At 48.5% G+C, this 21,673-nt stretch overlaps 1 protein-coding gene across 1 annotated transcript in view; it reads right to left on the bottom strand.

Annotated features, from left to right (window-relative positions):
- The window catches only part of ABCA4 (ATP binding cassette subfamily A member 4), a 122,142-nt gene that overhangs the window by 70,431 nt on the left and 30,038 nt on the right, over positions 1 to 21,673 (bottom strand). Inside the window, exons 7-11 of the mRNA XM_012926016.3 lie at positions 16,069 to 16,158; positions 13,136 to 13,376; positions 11,946 to 12,085; positions 11,281 to 11,397; positions 10,378 to 10,575 (exon numbers count right to left, since the gene is read on the bottom strand). Coding sequence (XP_012781470.2) covers positions 10,378 to 10,575; positions 11,281 to 11,397; positions 11,946 to 12,085; positions 13,136 to 13,376; positions 16,069 to 16,158 — 786 coding nt within the window. The remainder of the gene's footprint in view (positions 1 to 10,377; positions 10,576 to 11,280; positions 11,398 to 11,945; positions 12,086 to 13,135; positions 13,377 to 16,068; positions 16,159 to 21,673) is intronic.

Genomic DNA, 21,673 nt, shown 5'->3' on the forward strand with positions numbered 1-21,673 from the left:
ATATTCAAAATACTCGGGAATCAACAGAGCTGGGCTCTGAACAATCACAAAACATTCTGGTCATGAACACCCAGCTCAGCCACATGGGGGACTCAGCCAGCTTGCGGTATGCTCCTCCTATTCCAGGATAGGAATGTGATCCCCAACTACAGAGCCCGCATAAAGGGGCCGGAGAGAATGTCCTGTGGCCTGCAGGACAGAGGGCCCCCAAGCTGTGCCTGCCTGGTGCTACAGCCATATGTCTGCCTAGACCAGTCGCCTCCCTTGAACTTATCCTACAAGTCCATAGCTTTGCAACTGGCTGTGCTCTTCCTTCTGCCTGATGTTCTGCCTTGCTTAGATGGCCGCTCTGACCTTTCAGCCCCAGCACAAATGTTACTTTCAGTTCTAATTTGGCATTGATGAATGTCTATTTTGTGCCACCATGGCTTGGCTAATCACAAATTCAAAACAGATAAAGAAGACAAAATTTCAGGCAGTCTTGAACTGGTGCGGAAAGAGCGGGAAAGGTTAGGGGGTCAAGTTGACAGGAATGGGAAAGCGTGTGAGCAAATCACAATTCTGTGAAGGAAAAGTGGTGCATAAAAGTGAGCCGGAACCACAGGGTCAGAGCCCCAAGGTGTGGATGTGGGTGTTGGTCAGGCACCTAAGGGTTGGGAAGGCAAAGGCTCAGCCTCATGGGGATGGGAGGCCTGAGACAGACACGCAGAGGGTGGGGAAAAGGTGAAGGGGGCAGCTGGCAGGCACCTGATCCTCACAGCTATGTGGGAGCTAGGGTTTTAGAAGCATCTCTAGGAAGACAACATGGGAGCTGGATAGAAGCAGGAGAGAACCGAGGCCACCAGGCAGGACTGGGAGAGACAGCTCCGAGGCTGTGCCGAGAGGCCTGGGTGGAAGGTGGTGCAGGGAAAGCTCAGAGCCTCTCCGACAGTGCTCAGGAGACAGGATGATGTTTTGAATTAGGATGTGGTCACTGTTTCTACTCCATCAGATGGAATGATTGTGCCCTACCGGCCACCCTGTCCTTTGAGATGGCAGCAACTACAGCCTTGAGTAAGGACCACCTGCCAATCTCCGTATGGAATGTGAGCTTAAGGGGGTCGGACTGAAGACCACTTGTTGGGATGTGAGTTCAATCCATGCCAAGTGCATGAGTCACGGGATGAGCTCTCGATTTCCTCCTCTCCTCTAGTTCCTTTCAAGACCCGATCCTAATAGAGCCTATTATCCTGAAGATTACAAAACAATTGCTGCCTCCGCTGACCTCATTATGTAATTTATCCAAACAATACTTGTGGAGCCCCCTGTTAATGGGCGCTCCTCTGACCCGAGCTCCCTTGTCAGAGCCAGACAGATTCGCTTTAGTGCTCCAGACCCCCCACCCACCTGCTGGGGTACATTAGGCAGTCGGTCTCTTTGAGGCTGTGTGTTTAATTCTCTACAGTAACAACAGACAGCTCAGAGGGCTGCATGAGTTGGTCTGCAAATATGCCCAACGCAATGTCTGACTCCTGGCACCTTTGCCCACAATCTCTCCACTCTGCACCCATGACTCCAGGCCCTCCCCTGCCTGCTTTCTGCTTCTTCAGCCCAGTTCTGTGTCTGTGACACGGAGCGGGGCAGGAAGTAAGGTCCATCAGTTGCCTAGAACGTAGTTTGTGGTCCCTGAAGTACCACTGCTCTCGGGGTACAGACTTCCATGCTTCCCCCAAACCCTCCCCTGATTTCTCCCCAGCTTCCCAATGCTTACTTAGAGACAGCTAATTAGCAGAGGCAAGCAACAGGACAGATAATCCACTGCTGTCCCTAAAGTGCCTCCCATGACCGGCAGCTTTATCTTCCTAATCCTATTTTCCCCCCTTAGGCCAGCCTGAAAAATACGCTGCTCAAGCACCTTCCAGTTGAAGGGTGGTGGCTTCTAGCTAGGAGCTTGCAAGGTATAGAGGAAAGGAAGTGTCCGACTCCAACTCCTGATCAATAGCAGCAAGACAGTCACTGTGCTGAGAATGAGTGCACCCATACACTGCTGTGTGGATGACAGGCAAGCAGGGAATGGAGGTGTGATGCTTTCCAAAACCTCCAGAAAGGTGGTTGCATGGTTAAAGTGCAACTGCATGCGCTGAGACTTGATCTAGAATATTTTCATATTAAAATTTGGCTGAATGAAGTTTCCTGATGGGAAATTCAAGACCTGGACGGAACACAGATTGTGAAACTAAAATACTCTGTGAACTCTTGGCTGTGGTGCAGCAGTGCTAGGCCTAAGCTGTTGCTAAACAAAGAAATCAAAGAGGGAGAGTGTGTATTTGTTCTCAGGCGAGGGTCACAGAGGAAGAATTTCTTAACTCATTGTGCTTTTCTCCAGAAGTAACGTGTGTGTGAGAGGCTGTCCAGCTTAGTAGGTTCACCTCTGAGGGTGCTTCCAAAAGTACATAGGAAATGGAATTAGAAGTTGACTTTGGTGCAAAAAAAAAAAAAATTGCAATCCCTGCATGCCTTTTGTATATTGTGTATGCCTGTGGACTGTGTGAAGATCCTCCATGGAATGTTCTGGGAGTAGGCCATGACTAGGCCGTGTGAACCATGTGAAGGTATGGCCATGATTTCATTCTGCACCAAAACAATTTGCCTTTAAATCCAAGTTTTCCACATGCTTCTGGATGAGTGCTGGCCCAGGGGGACTCATTTGCCCTTTGTGCCTTCAAAGTTAGGAAAGCGGCTGATGGGAGCCTGGGGGACACCCTCTCCACCTGCAGGAGTCAGGAGGCTTCCAACGCCAACATCTCCCCTGGCTATTGACCACCATCTCACTGGGCTGTCTGATTCCCCCCATCCATTCCCAACGATTAGCAGGGGATCAGAGGGAAGACAGGGCTTGGCTGGGGGATCAATGAGGTCATGGAAGCCCTTTGGCGAGGAGGTGGTCTGAGGACCAAAAGGTACTGAGTCATTACCCCTGGAAGTTCAGTTGGGATTCAGAACCAGCCCGCTGGGCCTTCAGGAAGGGCATGCCACAGTCCTGACTCAAAGATGATCCAGGAAGGCTAATGCCAACATCCCTGGCTAATGCCAACTGAGGCTTGGAGTATGTGAAAACTGCACAATCCTCACATGCTCTGGATCTGGGCTGGACATCGACCAGTGCTAGCCCACTGCATCCTCCAGCCCATTGAGTACCCCAGCACATCGCATCCTCCAGCCTGCTTCTGGATGGGAGGCCAGGGCAGTGATTCCCTCTGTGCCTCACTAGTATGAGGCCAGTGCTCTGCACACTTCTCACTCTGCCCACAACAACCCTGGTTCCATTAGCTGGACTCATTTTTTAAAAAGATTTATTAAATTTTCTTGGAAAGGCAGTTCTATAAAGAGAAGGAGAGACAGAGAGAACACCTTCCATCTGCTAGTTCACTCCCCAAATGGCCACGATGGCCGGAGCTGAGCCCATCTGAAGTTAGGAGCCAACAGCTTCTTCCAGGTATTCCACACAAGTGCAGAATCCCACAGCTTATTGGCTATTTTCTGCTGCTTTCCCAGGCCACAAGGAGGGAGCTGAATGGGAAGTAGAACAGCCAGGACATGAACTGGGATCCTGGTACTTGAAAGAAGAGGATTAGTCAACTGAGCCATTGTGCCTGCCCTATTAGCTGGATTCTTACAGGGAGGGATAATGACTTTCTGAGAGTGACTCACGGCTTGTAAGGAGCAGGGCTCCAGGCCCATGTCTCATCACAGGACAGGTGACATGGTGCCACAATTCACAGCGAAGCCACAAAGCAGGTTCAGGGGAAGGGGGACAACCATATTTCCCTCCATGGAATGTTCTGGGACTAGGCCATGACCCTTAAAAGGAAGGAAGGAGTGTTGGCCCTTCACTGACACAGGCTTGGCAGGGAGTTGGTTAGGAACAAAGGAACTGAGGGGTTCCTAGCAGCATCTGTATCAACACTCCCACACTCCCAATCCACTCCCTTCCATCCCAATTCATCACACTCACTTTCCCACAATGCATCATGAAGACATGTAGAACATGTGTATGTTGAGCTTCTTGTAGAGATGCCAAAAAACCTTTGCAGGAGCCAGGATGGTAGAGTAGTTGATTAATCCTCCACCTGTGGCACTGGCATCCCATATGGTCATCAGTTTGAATCTCGGCTGTTCCACTTCCAACTCAGTTCCCTGCTTATGGCCTAAGAAAGCAGAGAAAGATGGCCCAACTCCTTGGGACCCTGAATCTGTGTGGGAGACCCAAACGAAGCTCATGGCTCCAGGCTCCTGGCTTTGGACTGACCCAGTGTTAAATGTTACTGCCAACTGGAGAGTGAACCAGTGAATAGAAGATCTGTATCTTCTCCCCCCGCCCTTGCTATATCTGTTTCAAGTAAAACAAACGTTAAAAAACAAAAAACCTTCCCAGAGGTCATCATGTGTACTGACCCCTGCTCAAACTCCACCCTATTTGTATATTCAGTCAGGGCTCCACCCCCCTCTGCCAATAGCGGGCTGTGAACTTCCTTCCACTCCTCGTGGACCTGCTCACATTCATGTCAGGACCCATACTCACTGCCCCTTTAAATAGATCCAGCTCCCATTCCAGCACTTCAGGTCTCTGCTTTGAGTACTCATCCCACACCATGGCAGGAACCTGGAATAAAAACAGCTGGGGAACACACCCCCACAGTACCACTAACTGAAGTGCAGCACGCTGAATCCCTTCCATCGCCTACAGGGACAAAAAATGTAAAGGCTTGCTCTCAGAGTACTACTACCTTGTGGCATCACAATTAAATGTCACATTGACCTTGGTAGATATACTTTCCATTTTAAAGCAAATTTAGCTGAATTTCCTTTACATGATTCTTTTTTAGGTAGAGAGGTGGATCAAAAGAGGGTTCCTAAATATCTTTAGAGCATGTCCTACTGTTGGAAAAGCACCCTGGGACAGCCCTGAGCCCTGAAGCACGAAGAAGGGCTTCCCTGGCCCTGGTGCTCCTCTGTGGCACTCAAGGTAGGGACACGAGGATTTCAAATATTCCTGCTGGGCCCAGCAGCATGGCCTAGTGGCTAAAGTCCTCGCCTTGAATGCCCCGGGATCCCATATGCGTGCCGGTTCTAATCCCGGCAGCTCCACTTCCCTTCTAGCTCCCTGCTTGTGGCCTGGGAAAGCAGTTGAGGATGGCCCAATGCATTGGGACCCTGCACCCATGTGGAAGACCTGGAGGAAGTTTCTGGCTCCGGATCAGCACAACACTGGCCATTGTGCTCACTTGGGGAGTGAATCATTGGATGGAAGATCTTCCCCTCTCTCTCTCCTCCTCTCTGTATATCTGACTTTGCAATAAAAATAAAATAAATCTTAAAAAAATATTCCTGCAGACTTTCCCAAACACAAGGACAAAAGGAGAAATCTCCAAGACAAAATGGCAGCGGTTTACTTCTTCCTGCTGTGCACTTGCCCGACTCTTTCCTTTTCTTTCAGTTTTGCACCCTCACTATCTCCTCCGCCCCTGCCCCTTAGGGCAGGAAGATGGCACCTGCTGGGCTGCCACCATCCCATTCCCCCATCCCTTCCCTTAGGGTTGGGCCCTGGCCTGTGGCCCTGGAGAGGTCCTGATGGCCATGGAGGGGTGTGATTGGCAACCTGATCCCCAAGCAGGCTCACCAACTGGGCGGGCAGAAAGACATTAAGCCACTCCTCCACCTCGGCAATAACTTGATTTGTACTTAGCTAAAGAGTTGATATTTACAATAGACCTATGATCTGCATGAATAAGCTCATTTGGTTTTCCTAACAGGCCTATTAGGTAAGTATTATCATTATCCCCACTTTCATGAATGTTGAAACTGTGCCACAACAAATACGGCTGCGAGCCTGCAAAATCTCACTTAGAAGACTAAGTTCTTCACCATTTAAGCAACTAATATACATATTAAGTACCGGTCAGATACTTGGAGCTGCACTAACCACATACTACATGGAAATGATAAAACTTCAAGCAAACAAAACTTGTAGGTCATGACACAACAGTGTCAAGTCCAACAAAACACAGGAAGCATTCTTGCACTGTTTCACACAACTGTGGTGAGAAGCACTCCAGCCCATTGTGTAAGAGCAGGAAGGGCGCCACTCCCTCTGCCCTCCTTGTTGTTTGCTTGGGTGGGTGTGGCTGGGCATGTGACCTTGGCAGGTGGAAGGACTGTGATGGTAGGGTGATGCTGACCGAGTTGTTGTACAAAAGAATTCCAAAGGCCTGCAAATCTGAGATACACGGATTTAGAGATTTCCAGGCCTCTTTTCTAGCCTGGGTTGATGCCTAGAAAGGTATCCGTCTTGGCTTAGGCAAGTTGGGCATCACTTCATTGTTCTCTGAGCATTGGTGTGGCAGCTGCCTCAGATGTTGGTGCCTTCACTTTCAGAGTTCCAGAGAACCCAGCGCACAAGCTCTGGAATGGTTCTGGTGGCAAGAAGGCAACAAATGGCTCTTAGGGGCACCTGGCGACAAAGTGAGCCAAGCTTCTGCTCCATGGTTAGCCTGGGCTACAGAGGGCTCAGCCCCTGGGATTACATCTAAATCCCTCCTCCCAGTTGCTCAGAGCATCTTCTAATGGTTCTAGATGATAGAGGAGGCCCAGGCAGGTGTGGGCAGCCCTGACTGGGACATTCCCCAGGTATAATGAGTTGAGAATTTGGAAATGGCTAAGACTTGCTCCCTTGATGCTGAATAACCAGTGTGGCTGTTCTATCAGAGCAGGACACCTTGATGGTGAACATTGAACTTGGAGAGACGTGAAGAGAGGGCCAGGAAGCACGTGTCAAGCCAGAGGCAACCTTCAAAAGCTGAGGTGCCAAGAAAGAATGAGTTTTAAATAGGGAAAGGAAAAGGTATTTCAGGCTTTGGTGGGTGTGAGTTTTATGCATGCCCTTCTCTCTGGGAAACACCCTCTGCTACCTCGTAGCAACCCTGCTCACACTAACCCTCCCCACAGTGTGTAGGTAAGGGGGCCCTCAAAAGTTCATGAAAATCTGTGTGATGAATAAATGATGGGTGGATTTCAAAATCATTTTTGGCAACAGATTGAAGTTACTTCTTATTTCCATTTTCTGTGAACCTTTTAAAGTCCCCCTCCCCATGATTCAGCCAGAGTAAGCAGCCCCCTGAGATATTCAGGAGTTGGGAACATAGCCAGTAAGGGCACTCCCCAAATGGGAAAACCACACCCTCCTTCTGTGGAGCTGTTGGCGGCAGGAGGATCAAGGAGCTGTATCCAGGACAGAGTTGAGCAGGGGCAAGTGGAAAGGCGAGATGGAGGGGCCAGTGCAATGGCTCAATTGGATATTCCTCTACCTCCAAGCAATAGTGTCCCATATGGATGCTGGTTAATGTCCCAGCCCGCTGCTTCACTTCCCATCCAGCTCCTTGCTTGTGGCCTGGGAAAGCAGCGGAAGATGGCTCAGAGCCTTGGGACCCTGTAGCTGCATGGGAGACCCAGAGGAAGCTCCTGGCGCCTGGCTTTGGATTAGCTCTGCTCTAGCCATTGCATCCATGTGGGCAGTGAACCAGCAGAAAGATTTCCTCTCTCTCTCTCTCTCTCTCTCTCTCTCTCTGTCGATTTGCCTTTCCAATATTTTTTTTCTTTTTAACGAAAGGCGAGATGGAGGGATCAGGGGTGTCATAAGGGGAGATCAACTCCTGGGTTCCCCTGCACTTTAAGACTATGTCATCATTTTTAAAAATTTCAATAAAAAGGTTTGTGACCACAAGAGCTACAAAAAATGAGCAGAGAAATCAGCACTGCCAAGGGTGACATCATAGGAGCTCATGGGAGAGCCCGAGGATGTGAAAGACCAGGGCTGAAGGCGAGAGAGTGGGCAGTGCTGGGAGGGTGGGTGCGAGGGTTTGGAAGGGGTTTGTATTCTTTGAGGGTTGAGTCATTATGATTCTGAATGTGGAGTGATGCAAGCAGATGTATATTTGGAATGTAACTCTGGTATCAGTGTGAGCAAATGCCTGCCTGCGCCAACAAAGAGTGAGCCCTGGGATCCATGGAGGAAGCATCTAGAGCAGGCTGGTACAGCGATGCCAAGTCCTCCAGTCCTCGGACAGCCAGAGAAGCCAGAGTAGCCAGAGACAGAGGAGCTGGGACACGGTGGGGGCAGTAGAGAGGCTGGGAAGGTGGCCCGAAATTCAGGCCTGCCCAGATCCAGAGCCTGTCTGCCTCTCCTGACAGCTGTAGCAGGAGATTTCTTCAACCTCTGTCCGTCTCAACTTTGGCCATTCTCCTGTCTGCTGTGTGGAGCTATGAGAACTGACTGAAGCTTATCAGAAAATGCAAATCAAAACCACAGTGAGATATCATCTCACTCCAGTTAGAGGCGTTAGCCTCAAAAGGACAAAAGTAACAGGTGTTGGTGAGGCTGTGGAGAAAGGTGAATTCTATGGCACTGATGGGGGCATAGTAGTTATCACAGCTACTGTGGAAAGCAGTGTGAAGTTTCCTCAGAAACCAGGACTACCATAGGAGCCAGCAAGCCCACTACTGAGTATGCCTCCAAAGCAGCTGAAACCAATAGTCCCAAGAGAATCTGCACTCACGTGCTTATTAACAATAACTAAAGTATGGAATCTGGTTAGGTGTGCATTTGTTGATGAATGAGTGGAGAAATTAACTGTGATATAGATAAAGGACATGGACTATTATGCAGCCATAAAAGAATGCAGTTCTGCCACTTGCAGCAACATGGATGGTGGACATTGGTGCTAAGGAAAGTAAGTCAAGCACAGGAAGTCAAACATTCCGTATTCTCTCTTACATGTGAAAATTTAAAAAGTTGATCTCAATCAAGGGGAAAATAGAAGTGTGACTCTCACAGCCTGGAGAGGGCACAGGGCAGAGAGGGATAGAAAGAGGTTGGTTAAAGGGTCAAGTCTGATAGTAGGAATAACTTCTAATGTTCCCTAGCACCATAGGATGGCTAAGGCTGATAGCAGTGAAGTGACAATTTCAAAATAGTAGAAAGGTTTTGAGTATTCTCAACACAAAGCAACAATAAATGTCTGAAATGATAGATATGTCAATTACCCGGATGTGATCATTATGCATTGTATACATACATTAAAGCACACAGCAACCCAAGAATATGCTTAATTACTATAAGTCAGTTAAAACAATAAATGAAGTAGAGGAAGTTAATGTATCTGAAAGTACTTAACACAGTGTTTGGCATCAAGTAGCACTCGATAAACAATAGCTGCTATGAAAAAGGTGAAGAAAGAAAACCAAGGATGACATTAAATTTCCTAGCTTGGGGATATACCTAAGCTACCACTTCCAACGCCCGTAGTTCCCAGAGTGCCTTGGTTCCAGCCCTGGCCTGTTCCTGATTCCAGCTTCGTGCTAATATACACCTGGGGAGGCAGCAGGTGATGGTCAACTCCTTGGATCCCTTCCACCCTGAAGGGAGACCAAGACTGAGATCCTGATTTTGGGCTGCGGCCTGGCCCAGTCCTGACTATTGCAGGCATTCAGAAAGTGACCCGTAGGGCCCCGCACTGTAGCCTAGTGACTAAAGTCTTGCCTTGCATAATTCCCATATGGGTGCTAACTCGTGTCCCAGCCACCCCCACTTCCTAATCAGCTCACTGCTTGTGGCTTGGGAAAGTAATGGAGGACGGCCCAAAACCTTAAGAATCTACACCTGTGTGGGAGACCTGGAAGAGGCTCCTGGCTCCTGGCTTCACATGCTCAGCTCTGGCCATTGGGGCCACTTGGGGGGTGAACCTGCAGACAGAAGATCTTTCTCTCCTTCTCTCTATATATCTGCCTTTTCAATAAAAGTAAATAGATCTTAAAAAAGAAAAAACAAAACGAAAGAAGTGACCTAGTAAATGGGAGATCTTGCTCTATGTCTCTCTGTCTTTCAAACAACAAAAATATTTTTTTGAACTTCTGAGACTTGAGAATTCAGACAAATGTTGATGAGGGCAAGAACTGAATAGGGATGGATTTTACAGGGTGGGAGAAAAGTTTGGTGCTTGGATGTGTTGACTCTGAAATTCCTGAAGAACTTATTTATGAGTAAGAGCCTCCAGCAACTCTTGAGGTTGGTGGGCCATGGCCAATAGTTGGCCACAGATGCGGCAGCAGACAGAGGGAGTTTGGGGGAAGTCAAGGTGCTTTCAGGGATACAAGGGAGGAAGGAGATGAGGAAGAGTCAAGGGTAGTTGACAGGCCGGAGGAACTGTTGAAGCAGGGGTCTTGCTGGGTTGGGACTTTTGTGGGAGACTGGAAGCTTTCACCTGACACCACTTGACTTGCCTAGGGATCTGGATGCATCCATTGGGCCCAATGCGGACTCCTGGGGAACAGGCAGCCCCTTACCTCCAGGTAACGATGCACTAGGCGTAGCGTGTGGTCAGTGATGTTGAAGAGGTCCATCCAGTGCAAGCTGCCCGTGTCATCAGCCCAGCTCCCTCGAGGCCCTTCGTGGAGGAAATTTAGCAGGGCTTCGGCAGCGATGCTTTCTTCGCCAAGCTGCCTAGCCAGAAAGTCTCTCACTGCTGGGTTCTGCAACGTGTCCTTGGGAAGGAGGAAAACAGCCCCAGCTTAGACACCCCACATCATCCGTGGTCTCCTTCCTAGGCCATTTCTGATCTATAGTGGCTAGAGGTAGAGACTCTGAGCATCCCTAAGAAGCTGGTGGCTTTTCTCCCATTAGCGGCATGCAGCCTCCCACCCTATTCCCCCAGCACACAGGTGGTGTCTATAACAGAGGGAGGTAAATGTTCAAGGTGGGGGCAGGACAGGATATGGGGCAACTAACATGGTGTATGGGAGACTTTCTTTTCCTCAGGGAATTGATTTTGTTCTCTTGTCACTCTCCCTGTTCTTTGAGGCTCTGGTTTTGGCTTTACAAAGCTGCCCATGGGAGCAAAGAGGTACACTCAGCCATCTTAGAACTTATGGAACCAGCCCTTGCCGGGAGCAGATTCTCCTGAGACTCTGAGCCCTAAGGTGAATTTGTAAAAGCCAGGAAGCCCCAGAAAGCTTCTGGACTTGGGTATGCTTTCAGCCTTCCCCCATCACTCAACATACTTCCCAAAGTCAAGGACTCCACTTGGTAACTATGCCCCCAGAATTGGTGCCTTTAGGCCCTGCTAATTCCATTTGGATCTACTTATAGTGATGATTAACCTTTTCAAGGGAAATGAATGGGACCTCCTAGGCTGCTTTCCTCCTCTCCCTGCACAGGACCCCCACCCCCACTTCTAGGGCCCTCCATACTCGGATCATGTTCATCTGTGGGCTCTTGTCAAAGAAGTACCAGATCTGGGGCCCTACTTCGTCCCAGGCTTTGATCAGCTTCCTAAGGCGCTCCAGCTCTTCAAAGGTTGAGTTGGCCTAAAAGTCAGGACACAGCGGCAGAGGCCCCGAAAGAAACAGAACAAGGTGAGGGAGAATCCTTGGTTGTGTCTTTCCTGCCTTTCCCATCCTTCCCAAACACAAGCAGTATTTGGGAAGACTTGCCAAGGAGATGCTTTTAGTTTTCCAACTGACTGATACTTCCCAGACCAGCCAACCACACCCAGCTTCCTAGACTGACAAATATGTCAATATATCAGAGATCCTTGTCATGTTGATGATATCATTGTCCCCAAGCCCTCATTAAAAGCTAGATTTTGGAGAAATACTCCTCGCTCTTCCAGCATGGGGTGGAACTCGAGCAGAGGCAAAGAACCCTCCCTGTAGGCTGCAGTAGAAAGGGGAGAGCCCCAGGACAGGAATGGTGAAGCACCCACTGATGGCTGTGCATGGAGAGGAATGCGAGGAGTCCACTTAGCAAAGATCAAGTCTGAGTCAGGCGCGCGCACACACACACACACACACATGCACATACGCTGTCCTTGGGGAGTCCAAGGTGGAAGCCAGAAAATCAGCTGGGGCCTTACATTCTTGAGAATCCTTCGCGCTGCTGGGGAATCAGGAGTGAAGAGGATTTTTCCCATCAGCAGAGGCTTTGCGGCCCTCCAGGCTATTTTGGTTAAAGGGTTTGACTCCAGGCTCTGAATTAATGCATTGCAAAAGGATGCTGCCGGGAGAGAAGAAATATATTTGGTAGAAACAGGTGGGTCAGTCCAGTTGCTGGTAGCTACTATGCACAGTGATCTGTATATCCAAACTCCCATGTCTGGGGCGCCAGCCCCAGGTTGGAGGGCTCGGCTCATCACCCAAGTCAGCAGGCTGTCCCTCAGCAGTTGCGAGTTCATCATTAGTAACAATACCACCTGAGCTTTGAGCTCTGGGGAGTGACCTCTTGGGGGCAATGGTGGGGGGTTGGGGACAAAGGAAGGGGCTTGCCCTGTGGCTTATACTGCTTTAGGGGCTGAGCAGGTTGCCTGTGATGATGGCAGTTCTTAGGTGAAGAGGCTGTGGAGTGAAGCTCGGCCTCCACTTGGAATGGCGGTCCAGCCTTCGGCACTTCCCCTCAGTGAGCCGTTTAATTCCTTTATTAAGTGGAGCTCTCCTAGGGCCCATTGTGGTAGATGTGTCCCTTGCTGCCTCTTGTCAGTTGTCAACTACAAGGCTGCCCAGTGGCTTTTCTTTTCCACCCCATCCTCCTTTACCCCACAGGAACCAAAACAGAACAAAAAGAAAAAAAAAAAAATAAGTGAAAGGGCAAATTCCTTGCCAGGGCCTTGCTATGTGGAATGTGACTTCGTTCCATACAAATACACACAGGTCTTCATGGCTCTGCACTGTGAAAACACAGCCCCACCCCCATGTGGTCACTTACCAGCCGTCCTTCTGACTCAAGGCTGGCATGTGTCTCAGGGTTGCCACCTTATGTATCACTCTCCCCTTCCCTTCCTCTAGCCCCAATTCAATGAATGACATCAGTGGGAAACATCCCTTCTGTTCTCTTTCCAAAGGGGCGTCCATTCTTTCTGTGGCTTACATCCGGAATTCCCCATGAGCACTGTTCCCCTTTCTGCAAGGGGACAAATAAGCCTCTCGGGAGACCTCCATTTTCCCCCACCCACTCTGCAAGATCTAGAGAGAGTCGACACCCCAGGGGTCACCTGGGAACATGACAGCCAGTGTCAGCTGCTGATGGGCACACAGGACTTGGGCTACTTACTTGTTCTTTTGTCATAGGTGTAGACAGGATCTTTCCTGGCAGAGTCAATGCCCAGGAAGGCCTTATAGTTGTTGTCTTCATACCAGTTGAAGGAGAACACACGAGAGCCCCCTCCCTCGGGGTAGCCGCACAGTAGGTCGGACAGGATGGCCGTCAGCTGCGTGAAGCTCTGGGACCCGTTGTGTTGTATGAGGGGCCTGGTTGCCCACAGTAAGTCTTGCACACTCGGCTGACGGACAAACTAGAGCAAAGCAAAAGCTTGCAGTTATTTTAAGGCCATCAGAATCAAGACGTCCACAGATCTGTACTTATGACTTCTACATGGAAGAGAAAATATGTTCTCAGCAAGTCTTCATCTATCTGTGGAAAGCAAAGACCAAACCTGCTACGAGCTGCTCAGGGACCAGGAGGGAAGGATGAGCCTGAGAGAAAATCAGTAAGTGACCCCAAGAGCATCTCCTGATCACCTTTCTTCGTCCAGTCTCCTGGAATTCCTTGGAAATGTGTCTTGGGGAAAGGCAGAGGATCCCGGGCTGCTTGGTGGGCTCTGTTATCAAATGGAATGCTGGGAAATTGGGAACATAAAATGAGGGGGAGTAGAAAGTCAAGCTGAGAGCAAGTTCCTTTGTCTAGAACATTCAGAATTTAGTTTCTTATAATTGGAAAATCTCTTGTTTTTAGCTTAGCTTTATCAAATGTGAACTCTTCTGTTTCCCTTGAAATTGTGGCTTGTGTGTTCTCTCTCTCACTCTCTGTGTGAAGTTTTCAACAGTCTCCATTCTTGGAAAGCCATTTTCCAAATTCTGTGTCCACTAAGATGTGGTGATCTCCACATCGGGAGCTCGTAGCACTATTGACCTTGTCCTTGGAAGAGAGCTGTGTGATGCTGAGAACTCCATGGAAGTTTGTAGGAGTTGTCAGCATATCTTCTTTCTATAGTGCTGCTTGGCTTTGTGTTAGGGAAAAATACTAAACAAAAGCAACGGCACTTTTACTGCCCAGACAATATTGTATTACTCACTCTCGGGGGCACTTGGGAATTTCAAAAGCCATTAGGATTCTGTCAGGTGAGACTAAAAACAGTTCTCACCCCGCAGTAAGTGATGTTCACCTGTCAGCCTCATCTTGTCCACATGCCAACACTTGCCCTCTGAAACTGAAGAATGTACACAGTGAGTCATGCCTATAATCACAGTCTGGCTTGAGCAATCAGGTTGGAATCAGCTTCAACCACGGCAAGCCTTATGATGGTCTTGGAAAAGGCTCTTAGCATTAGGAGGTTGCTCATTTAATCAGAGATGAAGAAGCTATTCCAGGGTCTAATACCAATGAATGTAAACTAGAATATCTGATTCGAGCTGGTTCACAAATGCTTAGACTTGCTATCAAGACAGGTCAGAGATCTTCTGGAACACCTACCCAGAACTAAGATGTCTTGATACACCTTGGAGATTTTTTATTTTTTTAACATTCTGTATCAACTCCAAGTCTATTGCACTGATGTGCATTTTTTAAATGCTTCATATGAAGACAAGAATGCTCACCAGTGACTCCCACACAGCAGGTAACTGTCAGTATAGTGGCCCTTTTATAAGGTTCAGGCTTAGAAAGGGCATCAGTACAGGGGGCTCAGGCTCAGCCTAGCTGTATCATGACAGATGACAACCAGGCTTTTTCCAAGTTGGCTGAGCCTAAAGCAGTGGGGAATAGCAGTGGGGACTGAGTCTAAGGGAAATTAAGCTTCACTTCTGCTTCCCTTTCACAACACCTACCACGTTTCATGAGAACTGCTTATTTCCCATTGATCTTCCCCAATAGTCTACAGGGCAGTAGCTAGACCATATCTGACTGTGGATCATTAAATCCACAGCACTTATCAGCTACCAACAGGAAGAATCAGTTTCTAGATAGGAGTGGACTTGAGCAGTTTTAAGAAGACAATACAAGAGAGCACATCATTAGGGGGAATAAACTGAGTCAATGCAGGGAAAGCACCTGGGGTAGTGCCCATGATGCTGTTATTTCGGGTGGTATGTGTTCATGTTGGTGTGAAGATCACCTTAGACTTCCCATTGGCTGGCAGCCCCACACTGCACAGGACACCAAGCCACCTGGCCCGACAAGACACACAGGCTGGGGTACAAGGCCAGGCAGGGTTGTGTCATACATAGGATTTGTGTGTGCTATGGTGGCCACAAGCACCCAGTGCCTAAGGGTGTGACCTACGGCAAGCCTGTCTATCATGGTGTTAACTGGTTGATGTTTCATGCAGCCTGTAGCTTGTCGCAGAGGTGCAAGCTGCGTGTCACTGAGGGGTTCTGTGAGTTCCGAATCCTTTCTGGGTTGGCGAAGATTCCACGTACAGATTTTTTGAGGTTATCTTCATCAAACCATCCCATAAAGCATCATCTCATAAAGTGTCAGAAGAAACCCTGACACCCAGTGGGTCACCAAGCCAGTCCACAAGCACAGGGAAATGTGTGGCCTGTAAGTGCCATGGCCTTGCAAAGGGCCACAATTTCTATAGGCTGTTCTCATCCAGCAGCCTGGAGAAGGTACAACACCCTCCTGCTGCACCTTTACTGCTAACACAAATCATGTTTGCAAAATTCATGCCTAATACACCATTTAGGACAGTTAGAAAAAAAGATTACAATAGTATTGGGAAGGCCTGGGTCAATTCCAAATCCTCCAATTTATGCCACACCAGGTGAGTCGCTTCCTCACGTGAGATCAGAATGGTGGCTTCTTTTTTTCCCTTCTTACATGGGAGCATGGGAAATTTGGGATAAGAACAGGTGCTTTGAAATTGCTAGATGTTGCTAGATGGAAAGATCAAATGTGTGGGAAATCATTACATTACTGGACATAATACATACAGAGCAATGGTGCAAAGACAACAACATTGTAAAACACATCAGTGGGCCACTTACTTCTTGAATTCTGGGTGATATGTCTGATAGTATTCTTCCCCAGGATCTCAGATCGATACCTTCAGAACTGCTGTCTAGGAGAGTGGGTAGCTGTAATGGATAGGGGGAAAATTACATATATACAATAGTAGAGATGGTAGTTGCACACATATGTGCTCTCTGGGCCATGTGCTTGAAAAACATTTACGCTCTTCCTTCTGATCGCAAGACTTTTTCTCCAACATTGCTTTCAGAAACCAGTTTCTCTGATCTATTTGAGAGACTCAAAGGCTCTTATTTCTAAGTTACCCTGCTGAGCAAGTAGTCAGCCACAAATAGTTTGATGATGACATTAAATACACCAGGGTGGGATTTGAATTGCTAGGTTGGCAACACTAAGCACGACTCCTGGAGGGAGGAAAACAGAACACAGCTGCCTGAGTGTGAAGAAGACACCCTGTTATACTCCTTTGGGGGCCTTCTCTGTGTTCTGCCTTTCTCCTGGAGTCCCTTTCAGGATCGGTGCCTCTCCTCCTCTGTTTTAACAGCACCCACTGAGAGGAGATTCGCCAGCTGCACCCACTACCTTTCAATGAAAGCCACCACTGGCAAGACTCCACAGCTCCCCAGTGGGTTGGGAGCAGTGCTCAGGTGAGTCTGGGCCAGGCAGTAGTTTTGAATGTTCACGTATTTTCCATCCCAACAAGAGGATGTGGAAGCCCACAGCTTGGCTGCCTCCAAGGCCGTGTCCAAGGGGAGTGCCTGGTTCACCAATGCAGAAGTCAAGGCCCAGATGGACTCCATTCCTCATCGTTTCTGAACTGACACGATCACTAGGCCTCCACAAGTCTTTGGAGACCTAGTTCTGAGCTGCAAGTCAGTGGTTTTTGAACTCACATGTGCCTCTTGAGCCAGCCTGAAGTCAGTCCTGGGCATTTGTATTCTTATAAGCTCAACTTGGACTCTTCATACAAGTATTTGTGGCCCACAAACCACATCCCGCGGCTTCTTAATTGCCAGTGTGGTTGTCTTAAATGATGGATATCCTGACCTAGCCTGCAGCAAAGCCAGGAAGCAGGTGGAGTGATGGCATGAGCACCCAGATTCTCTTTCCTAGCCCTGGCTCTTTGCCCTACTTTCTCTCTGTGTAGGTGCAAAGGCCTTTGCATTCCAATCCTCAATGGTGCAAAAACTTCAGGCACAGTCAGAAGAGGCTAGCATTTCAGCCTTATAGTCCAAGAGTGTAATGGAAGGTTTTGGTGGGCGTGAGAGGGAGTGAACGGCAAAATGGCATGGTAACCTTCTCTCTTTCACCTGACTCCTGCCTGGACCTTAGCATTGGCCTGGTCAGCACCTCTTTTCAAACTCCTTGGAAGCAGTATCCGTGTATGCCGGGCTGGGCAAAGCCCCTTCATTTCTGTTCTATTCCTGAGAAAGGTGGGGCTCAGAAGAAGCAGGTGGAAATCCTGCGCTAGTGCCAAGTCATCACCAAATCCGGCCCACCCTTCTTCCCCACTGTGCCCCCTTTCCCTCTCTCCCTAGAGACCTAAGCACCATGTCAGTGACCTGGCATGTGGAGATTTGATTCTGATCCATGCAAATCAACTACTACAACTGGAAAGAAGTGGACATGGACTGGGCACTAGACACCATGCGAGAATGACTGCTAATTTTGTTGGGAGTGACCACAGCATGTTTTGCTACATATATCTTGATCTGTTAGAGATACTCAGGGAAGCTTGTGGGAATAAAATGATATGCTATTTATGATTTACTTCCAAAAAGTTTGGGAGGGTAGGAAAGTAGAGAATGGTTAAGAGAAGAGCTAAACATTGTTAGTCACAGCTGATTGATGAGTACCTGGGGGGTTATTATGTGACCAAGCTTCTATAATGCAAACTTTTAAAGTACATTAAAAAGGGTTTCTGCACACAAAATTAATACATTCTCAAATGAACCTTATGTGAATGCTCTTCCTGTCTTTTTTCTTCCCTAATAGGATGATTGTCCCCATTTAAAAAAAGAATTTATTTATTTATTTATTTTATTTGAAAGGCAGGTATACAGAGAGAGATCCTCTATCCACTGGTTCACTGTTTAAATAGCTACAATGAATGGAGCTGGGCTAGTCCAAAGCCAGGCATCTGCAGCTTCTTCCAGGTCTCTTGCATGGGTGCAATGACTAAAGGACTTGGACCAACTTCCGATGCTTTCCCAGGTCAGAACTGGATCAGAACTGAAGCAGTGGGACTTGAACTGGTGCCCATACGGGATGGAGGTTAGCCTACTCCACCGCAGCGCAGGCTCCAGGCTGACTGTGTTCTCTTCTCTCCCAGGCTGCAGCATGCAAACAGGCTTCCTGTGGCTTCCCTTGCCTCCCTCCCTCCCAAAACAGCCTCACAGTACCTGCCTTCCCTCACTGTGCAGTCCACTCAGGCTGCTTCTCTGCTCCAAGTCTGCCGAGGCCCCACAGGGTCTTCAGGAGAATAGGGCATGCCAGTGTTGGGCACACAGGACCTCTCACGAGGCACTGCCTGGTTCCCTGTGCAGCCTTCTCTCCCACCTCTCGCCAGCCACGCCGGACTTGCTCTGTCCCCTTCCTCCCCACCTCTGTGCTCCCTTCTCCCTGCCCATCTCTGCCTGGTAAGTGTCTGCTCCTCCTTCAAGCCTCATTCCTGGCACAGTGACCCATCGGACAGACTGATGTCCCCTAGGTAGGCTCACATGTTGCAACTTGTCCATACTCTGTGATGCTCTACTGGGAGCCCAGTTTACATCCTTCCTCACCCACTGACCCTCGTTTCCATTTAAACAGGATCTAAACATTCAAATATTACCTGATGAATAAGCATGGTCTTATGATAGCAACAGATTATCATTGCTGATGTTCCTGACACCCAATGACATGCCCTGATCATTAAGGACCAGGCCATCTTTTATCTTTGTGACACTCTAATGTCACATCCATTGCATTTGCTATAGAAGATCTGAAGACTGAATCATAGACTCCACGTGCCAGCAAGTAGAATGAGTGCCATGGAGGCTGTGAGATGCTCACAATGTCCAGTCCCAGCTGTACAACACAAGTCTGCTTTCAAACTGCCTTTCTTGCAAACAGTAAGCAGAAGGCAGATTTGTGGCAAAGTGGAATAATTTGCCTGTAACACAGATGTCCCACATGAGTGCTGGATCAAGTCCCAGTTGCTTTTATTCTAATCCAGCTCCCTGTTAATATGGCTGGGAGAGCAATGTATGATGGCCCAAGTGCATGGGAGTTTCAGATGGATCTCTTGACTCCTGGCTTTAACCTGGTCCAGTGTTGACTGTTGCGGCCATCTGGGGAGTCATCCAGCTGATGAAAGTTCTCTCTCTCTCTAACTCTACTTTTCAAGTAAGTAGATAAATCTCTTTTTAAAGAGTAAATAAAGGGCCCTGTGTGGTAGCCTAATGGCTAAATCCTCTCCTTGCATGTGGCAGGATCCTATATGGGTGCCAGTTTGTGTCCCGGTCACCCCATGTCCCATCCAGCTCCCTGCTTGTGGTCTGGGAAAGCAGTCGAGGATGGCCCAAAATCTTGGGACCCTTCTTGGAAGATCCAGAAGAAGCTCCTGGCTCCTGGCTTTGGATTGGTGCAGCTCCGGCCATTGTGGCGGCTTCGGGAGTGAAACAGCAGATGGAAGTTCTTTCTCTCCCTCTTCTCTATAAATCTGACATTCCAATAAAAAAAAATAAATCTTAAAAAAAAAAGAGTAAATAAAACCAAAGTCCTCTATGTCAATGTCTCATTAAATCTGGATATACTGCAGAAGTGGCAAAGTATGACTTTCTGAACATTCATGATCATTCAATTTCACTAGCTCAGATCATTTTGTTGCCAGGAAGTTCTGGGTCAGATTGGAACCCCTGGACTTTCCCCACAGCTGTAACAGCTCACTTCCAGGAAGAGCCAGGTAGAGCTCTCCCTGCAACTTCCCTCCCTCCCCTCCAGAGTCATCACTGTCAACAATCATGTGCATCCTTCTAGAAGCATCAGGCTTCCGATCTCATTTTGCTATCCCGCCTGCAGCTGGTGATCCTACAGACCTCCACATTCGGCCTGGCTTACAGTTCAGTTGTCTCAGCTGAGCCAGCAGGACCTGCCTTCATGGAACACCCCTTCCAAAACACTGTCTTTGCTTTCCTTAAACAGTAAGTGCCCGCTCCAAGGACAGGAGATCAGAGAACTAAGACTATTCCAGGAACAATCACAAAACAGAAACACACACACACACACACACACACACACACACACACCCCTAGTTCTCACTGTTCCAGAGGCTGAAAAGTTCAGGACTCAGGGCTCTGGTAATAAGTGGTTGGAGAGAGTAGATTTCCAGCTTTACAGCTGGCCCCTTCTCAGTGTGTCTCCTGCGGTGGGAGAGAGAAGTTGGCTTTGTGAGGTGTCTTTGGTTAGGACCCTTATCCCAGCCATGACCCAGGCACCTTCCAAAGGTCCCACTTGTCATCATCACCTTGGATATAGGGATTTCAACATAGGTATTGGTGCGAGGGGTTATACCTCATTTGCCTGTTCATCACCCAATTACTAGGGTCCCTAAACATCAATAACATGAAGCATAACTAAGAACACATCAGAAAGAATAAAGTATTCCTTTTCCATTCCATAGGTTTAAGGTTTTCCACCAGCAATTTCGCTTGCAGACTTGGTGGGAAGTCACAGGGAGGAGTGCTCAGTTTCTTTTGGGAACAGGGCAGATGTGTGAAAGGGGACAAGGCAGGGATCTGGAGGGTGGGGGACAGTGTCTGTGGATGAAAGAGGAGAGGCAAGAATCCCAGGGCAGCAGAGGAAGAGGAGAGCCGGGTACAAACAAGGCCAAGTTCAGCAGCTTGGGATCCATGTGTGTCTGGAGAATCTTTTCTCCTGTGATCACTCTAAGAATTTCTCTTCTTCACGCGTGAGATATTGACCAGGTTCCAGCTGTGTGCCTGGCACCCTTGCTGCGGCTCCCTTCCTGCTCTCCGTTGGGCCTGTGCTCACAGCTTCTGCTCGACTCTGACTCACAGCAGCACCTGTCACTATGCCTCCCCCCCACCCACCCAGGGCTCTCCCTGAGGTGGCCATAAAGTACAAAAGAACTTTCCCATGGCTCTCCTCTGCCTAGGGGTCCTGCCCCCAATATCTATTCAAATTCACATGCATTGTTCCTGCTCCAAGAACCGGAAGACACTGTTTATTTGGACAGGAATGTGAAAACATTTTTTTAGAGAAAGGTTGCTGACAAAAAAACAGCAAGTATCATCATGGGAACATACATGCACATGCACCCACACACACATTGCACAGTTTCCTAAGTCACACAAGTTTTCCCCCAAAACAAGTAGCCTTTGCACAACTGATGACCAGGCTTGGCACTGCCAATTCAAGTTCAAGGTCTGATTAGACCTCCAAAAAAGATCAGACACAACAACAGATACACACCTGCATGCACCATGGCCAGTCTGAGTAGCCCCTGAACTTCAACCTCCATCTAGGTCCTTGAAGAAAAGGTCTAGGTCTTTGCAACCCATCATCGCCTAAAAGCCCGTGAGTGCTAATTTTTGGTGTTTTGAACCCAGTGGGTTCATC

This window comes from Ochotona princeps, chromosome 2 (genome assembly GCF_030435755.1).
Source record: "Ochotona princeps isolate mOchPri1 chromosome 2, mOchPri1.hap1, whole genome shotgun sequence".
In the NCBI taxonomy this organism is placed as follows: domain Eukaryota; kingdom Metazoa; phylum Chordata; class Mammalia; order Lagomorpha; family Ochotonidae; genus Ochotona; species Ochotona princeps.